The sequence below is a fragment of the Petromyzon marinus genome, assembly GCF_048934315.1.
Source record: "Petromyzon marinus isolate PM22_M1 ecotype Great Lakes invasive population chromosome 83 unlocalized genomic scaffold, UKy_Petmar_22M1.pri1.0 chr83_unloc.4, whole genome shotgun sequence".
NCBI classification, from domain to species: Eukaryota; Metazoa; Chordata; class Hyperoartia; order Petromyzontiformes; family Petromyzontidae; genus Petromyzon; species Petromyzon marinus.
In genome coordinates, this window is record NW_027422637.1 from 197,121 (window position 1) to 204,491 (window position 7,371).

The following is a 7,371-nucleotide window of genomic DNA, read 5'->3' on the forward strand; positions in this document are numbered from 1 at the left end:
CAAGTGCTGGGACACAGACAAAGATCCCCCAGGTAGCCTCTAGCAGCGCTGTAGGGCCAAGTGCTGAGACACAGACAAAGCTCCCCTAGGTAGCCTCTAGCAGCGCTGTAGGGGGCAAATGCTGAGACACAGACAAAGCTCCCCCAGGTAGCCTCTAGCAGCGCTGTAGGGGCAAGTGCTGAGACACAGACAAAGATCCCCCAGGTAGCCTCTAGCAGCGCTGTAGGGGCAAGTGCGGAGACACAGACAAAGATCCCCCAGGTAGCCTCTAGCAGGGCTGTAGGGGCAAGTGCTGTTACACACACAGACAAAGCTCCCCCAGGTAGCCTCTAGCAGCGCTGTAGGGGGCAAGTGCTGAGACACAGACAAAGATCCCCCAGGTAGCCTCTAGCAGCGCTGTAGGGGCAAGTGCGGAGACACAGACAAAGCTCCCCCAGGTAGCCTCTAGCAGGGCTGTAGGGGCAAGTGCTGAGACACAGACAAAGCTCCCCATGGTAGCCTCTAGCAGGGCTGTAGGGGCAAGTGCTTTTACACAGACAAAGCTCCCCCAGGTAGCCTCTAGCAGAGCTGTAGGGGCAACTTCTGAGACACAGACAAAGCTCCCCCAGGTAGCCTCTAGCAGGGCTGTAGGGGCAAGTGCTGTTACACAAAGCTCCCCCAGGTAGCCTCTAGCAGCGCTGTAGGGGCAAGTGCTGTTACACACACAGACAAAGATCCCCCAGGTAGCCTCTAGCAGCGCTGTAGGGGGCAAGTGCTGAGACACAGACAAAGATCCCCCAGGTAGCCTCTAGCAGCGCTGTAGGGGCAAGTGCGGAGACACAGACAAAGCTCCCCCAGGTAGCCTCTAGCAGGGCTGTAGGGGCAAGTGCTGAGACACAGACAAAGATCCCCCAGGTAGCCTCTAGCAGCGCTGTAGGGGCACTTGCTAAGACGCAGACAAAGCTACCCCAGGTAGCCTCTAACAGGGCTGTAGGGGCAAGTGCTGAGACACAGACAAAGCTCCCCCAGGTAGCCTCTAGCAGGGCTGTAGTGGCAAGTGCTGAGACACAGACAAAGCTCCCCATGGTAGCCTCTAGCAGGGCTGTAGGGGCAAGTGCTTTTACACAGACAAAGCTCCCCCAGGTAGCCTCTAGCAGAGCTGTAGGGGCAACTGCTGAGACACAGACAAAGCTCCCCCAGGTAGCCTCTAGCAGGGCTGTAGGGGCAAGTGCTGTTACACAAAGCTCCCCCAGGTAGCCTCTAGCAGGGCTGTAGGGGCAAGTGCTGAGACACAGACAAAGCTCCCCCAGGTAGCCTCTAGCAGGGTTGTAGGGGCAAGTGCTGAGACACAGACAAAGCTCCCCCAGGTAGCCTCTAGCAGGGCTGTAGGGGCAAGTGCTCACTCACCCACCAACTCACTCACTCACCCACCCACTCACCCACCCATTCACTCACCCACTCACTCACTCACCCACCCACCACTCACTCACTCACCCACTCACTCACCCACTCACTCACCCACTCACTCACCCACTCACTCACCCACTCACTCACTCACCCACCCTCTCACCCACTCACTCACCCACCCACTCACCCACTCACTCACCCACTCACCCACCCACTCACTCACCCACCCACTCGTTCACTCACTCACCCCCTCACTCACCCACTCACCCACCCACTCACTCACTCACCCACCCACTCACCCACCCACTCACCCACTCACTCACTCACCCACTCACCCACTCACTCACTCACTCACCCCCTCACCCACCCACTCACTCACTCACCCACCCACCCACCCCTCACTCACCCACTCACCCACCCACTCACCCACTCACCCATTCACTCACCCACCCACCCACCCACTCACCCACTCACTCACCCACCCACCCACTCACTCACTCACCCACCCACTCACCCATTCACTCACCCACCCACTCACCCACTCACCCACCCAATCACCCTCTCACTCACTCACTCACCCATCCACTCATTCACCCACCCACCCTCTCACCCACTCACTCACTCACCCACCCACCCACCACTCACTCACCCACTCGCTCACCCACTCACTCACTCGCTCACCCGCTCACTTGCTCACCCACTCGCTCACCCACTCGCTCACCCACTCACTCACCCACTCACTCACTCACCCACCCACCCACTCAACCACCCACCCACTCACCCACTCACTCACCCACCCACTCACCCACCCACCCACTCACTCACTCACTCACCCACCCACTCACTCACTCACCCACTCACCCACTCACTGACCCACCCACTCACTGACCCACCCACCCACCCACTCACCCACTCACTCACTCACTCACCCACTCACCCACTCACCCATTCACTCACCCACCCACCCACCCACTCACCCACTCACTCACCCACCCACCCACCCACTCACTCACTCACCCACCCACTCACCCACTCACTCACCCACCCACTCACCCACTCACCCACCCAATCACCCTCTCACTCACTCACTCACCCACCCACTCACTCACCCACCCACCCTCTCACCCACTCACTCACTCACCCACCCACCCACCACTCACTCACCCACTCGCTCACCCACTCACTCACTCACCCACTCGCTCACCCACTCACTCACTCGCTCACCTGCTCACTTGCTCATCCACTCGCTCACCCACTCACTCACCCACTCACTCACTCACCCACTCACTCACCCACCCACCCACTCAACCACCCACCCACTCAACCACCCACCCACTCAACCACCCACCCACCCACTCAACCACCCACCCACTCACCCACCCACTCACCCACCCACCCACTCACTCACCCACCCACCCACCCACTCACCCACCCACCCACTCACCCACCCACCCACCCACTCACCCACCCACCCACCCACTCACCCACCCACCCACCCACTCACCCACCCACCCACCCACTCACCCACCCACCCACCCACCCACTCACTCACCCACCCACCCACCCACTCACCCACCCACCCACCCTCTCACCCACCCACTCACTCACCCACCCACCCACTCATTCACTCACCCACTCACCCACTCACTCACTCACCCACCCACTCACCCACTCACTTACTCACTCACCCACCCACCCACCCACTCACCCACCCACTCACCCACTCACTGTGTCACTCACTGTGTCACTCACTCACTGTGTCACTCACTCACTGTGTCACTCACTCACTGTGTCACTCACTGTGTCACTCACTGTGTCACTCACTGTGTCACTCACTCACTGAGTCACTCAACCACTCACTCACCCACTCACCCACTCACTCAATCACTCACCCACTCACCCACTCACCCACCCACTCACCCACCCACCCTCTCACCCACCCACCTCTCCCGTGGTGATGTTCATGGCCAGGTAGATGTCTCCGAAGGAGCCGCTCCCAATCTTCCTCACCAGTTTGTATTTCCCTCCCACCACTCACCCACCCACCCACTCACTCACTCACCCACTCACTCACCCACTCACTCACCCACTCACTCACCCACTCACTCACCCACTCACTCACTCACCCACCCACTCACCCACTCACTCACTCACCCACCCACTCACCCACTCACTCACCCACTCACCCTCTCACTCACCCACCCACTCACTCACCCACTCACCCACTCACCCACTCACCCACCCACTCACCCACTCACCCACTCACCCACCCACCCACTCACCCACCCACTCACCCACCCACCCACCCACTCACTCACTCACCCACCCACCCACCCACTCACTCACTCACCCACCCACCCACCCACTCACTCACCCACCCAATCACCCACTCACTCACCCACCCACTCACCCACTCACTCACCCACCCACTCACTCACCCACCCACTCACTCACCCACCCACTCACTCACCCACTCACTCACTCACCCACTCACCCACCCACTCACTCACCCACTCACTCACTCACCCACTCACTCACTCACTCACCCACCCACCCACTCACTCACCCACCCACTCACCCACCCACCCACTCACTCACACACTCATTCACTCACCCACCCACTCACTCACTCACCCACCCACTCACTCACTCACCCACTCACTCACTCACCCACCCACTCACTCACCCACTCACTCACTCACCCACTCACTCACCCACCCACTCACTCACTCACCCACTCACCCACTCACTCACTCACCCACTCACTCACTCACTCACCCACTCACTCACCCACCCACTCACTCACTCACCCACTCACCCACTCACTCACTCACCCACTCACTCACTCACCCACCCACTCACTCACCCACCCACTCACTCACCCACCCACTCACTCACCCACTCACCCACTCACCCACTCACCCACCCACTCACCCACTCACCCACTCACCCACCCACCCACTCACCCACCCACTCACCCACCCACCCACCCACTCACTCACTCACCCACCCACCCACCCACTCACTCACTCACCCACCCACCCACCCACTCACTCACCCACCCAATCACCCACTCACTCACCCACCCACTCACCCACTCACTCACCCACCCACTCACTCACCCACCCACTCACTCACCCACCCACTCACTCACCCACTCACTCACTCACCCACTCACCCACCCACTCACTCACCCACTCACTCACTCACCCACTCACTCACTCACTCACCCACCCACCCACTCACTCACCCACCCACTCACCCACCCACCCACTCACTCACACACTCATTCACTCACCCACCCACTCACTCACTCACCCACCCACTCACTCACTCACCCACCCACTCACCCACCCACCCACTCACCCACTCACCCACCCTCCCTCTCACCCACCCACCTCTCCCGTGGTGATGTTCATGGCCAGGTAGATGTCTCCGAAGGAGCCGCTCCCAATCTTCCTCACCAGTTTGTATTTCCCTCCCACCACTCACCCACCCACCCACTCACTCACTCACCCACTCACTCACCCACTCACTCACCCACTCACTCACCCACTCACTCACCCACCCACCCACCCACTCACTCACCCACCCAATCACCCACTCACTCACCCACCCACTCACCCACTCACTCACCCACCCACTCACTCACCCACCCACTCACTCACCCACCCACTCACTCACCCACTCACTCACTCACCCACTCACCCACTCACTCACTCACCCACTCACTCACCCACTCACTCACCCACTCACTCACCCACTCACTCACCCACTCACTCACTCACCCACCCACTCACCCACTCACTCACTCACCCACCCACTCACCCACTCACTCACCCACTCACCCTCTCACTCACCCACCCACTCACTCACCCACTCACCCACTCACCCACTCACCCACCCACCCACTCACTCACCCACTCACCCACTCACCCACTCACCCACCCACTCACCCACTCACCCACTCACCCACCCACCCACTCACCCACCCACTCACCCACCCACCCACCCACTCACTCACTCACCCACCCACCCACCCACTCACTCACTCACTCACCCACTCACTCACCCACTCACTCACTCACCCACTCACTCACCCACTCACTCACTCACTCACCCACTCACTCACTCACTCACCCACCCACTCACCCACTCACTCACCCACTCACCCACTCACTCACTCACCCACCCACTCACTCACCCACTCACCCACCCACTCACTCACCCACCCACCCACCCACTCACTCACTCACCCACCCACTCACCCACTCACTCACCCACTCACCCACCCACCCACTCACCCACCCACTCACTCACCCACTCACCCACCCACTCACCCACTCACTCACCCACCCACCCACCCACTCACCCACTCACTCACCCACTCACTCACTCACCCACTCACTCACTCACCCACCCACTCACTCACCCACCCACTCACTCACCCACCCACTCACTCACCCACCCACCCACCCTGTCACCCACCCACCTCTCCCGTGGTGATGTTCATAGCCAGGTAGATGTCTCCGAAGGAGCCGCTCCCAATCTTCCTCACCAGTTTGTATTTCCCTCCCACCACTCACCCACCCACTCACCCACTCACTCACCCACCCACCCACTCACTCACCCACTCACTCACCCACCCACCCACTCACTCACCCACTCACTCACCCACCCACCCACTCACCCACTCACCCACTCACTCACCCACTCACCCACTCACCCACTCACTCACCCACTCACTCACCCACCCACCCACTCACTCACCCACTCACTCACCCACCCACCCACTCACCCACCCACTCACTCACCCACTCACCCACTCACCCACTCACTCACCCACCCACCCACTCACCCACCCACCCACTCACTCACCCACCCACCCTCTCACCCACCCACCCTCTCACCCACCCACCCACCCTCTCACCCACCCACCTCTCCCGTGGTGATGTTCATGGCCAGGTAGATGTCTCCGAAGGAGCCGCTCCCAATCTTCCTCACCAGTTTGTATTTCCCTCCCACCACGAACTCCGCTCGACCGCTCCCCGCCACCGCTGTGGATGAGCCGGCGGCCGCCATCGTCGGTTGAAGCCACCCACCGCCGCACTTCCGGGGTCGACTCCAGCGGGCGATTCTCTTCGATTTTTTTTTTTTAGTCAACTCGCAATTCGATTCCTGTTGGTGTTAAGTATACACGCGGGATGCGGAATCGGTTGAACGCGGCGTTGGCGTTGTCGATTCTTTACCTTTGGGGGGGGGGAAATGGGAGGGATTAGGTCGAGTCGCATTCGAGATGTTGATTAGTTTCGGATCGATTCGATTCGTTTGGTTTAAGGCAGCGTTGAGGAATCGGGTAGTGGTGAAATGTTTGCGATTCGATTCCGCTTTGCTTCTGGGCGGCCAAGATACTTCCGGGATTGTCGGGGGGACACCGATTCCGATTTTCGGGTTGTGACGATTAAATGTATCGATTCCTTTGGTGTTGTATTATACGGTTGAGTCTGTTAAGGAATCGATTCCTTTGGTAGAGTCTATGGTAGAGGTCTATTTAGGAATCGATTGTAGCCAAGTTAGCGATTCGATTCATCTTGCTTCTGTATCGCGCCGACACATCCGGGATTATCAAAGACGCCGATTTCGATTCCAGGTATTAACGATTAGTTTTGTGACGTCGATTCCTTTGGTTACGTATACGGAAATTGCGATTTGGAATCGGTTACGCGTTAGAGTAGTCGATTTTTTCTTGTACAAAATACGGTTGAGTCTTTTGGAATCGATTACTTGGTGTAGATTCTATTCCTCTGGTTAAGTCTACGGGAGGGTCTATTCAGGAATCGATTGTTGCTTAGTTGGCGATTCGATTCCTTTTTCTGCTGCTCCTGCTGCTGCTGAAGCCTCGCGGCCACTTCCGGGGTTGAGCCAATGACGATTCTCGATTCATTACTTAAAATTCGATTCCTTTCGTTAAGTATACGAAAAGCG

At 58.9% G+C, this 7,371-nt stretch overlaps 1 protein-coding gene across 4 annotated transcripts in view; it reads right to left on the reverse strand.

Moving 5' to 3' along the window:
* The window catches only part of LOC142905332 (casein kinase I-like), an 83,388-nt gene extending 76,832 nt beyond the window's left edge, over positions 1-6,556 (reverse strand). For 2 of the 4 annotated variants that reach the window (XM_076059009.1, XM_076059007.1), the window contains exon 1: positions 3,331-3,439. In XM_076059009.1, coding sequence (XP_075915124.1) covers positions 3,331-3,351 — 21 coding nt within the window. In that variant the 5' untranslated portion in view covers positions 3,352-3,439. Of the gene's footprint in view, positions 1-3,330; positions 3,440-5,878; positions 5,979-6,324 lie in introns of those variants that run through there. The other 2 variants (XM_076059010.1, XM_076059008.1) reach the window with 2 other exon arrangements.
* Positions 6,557-7,371: the final 815 nt, after the last annotated feature.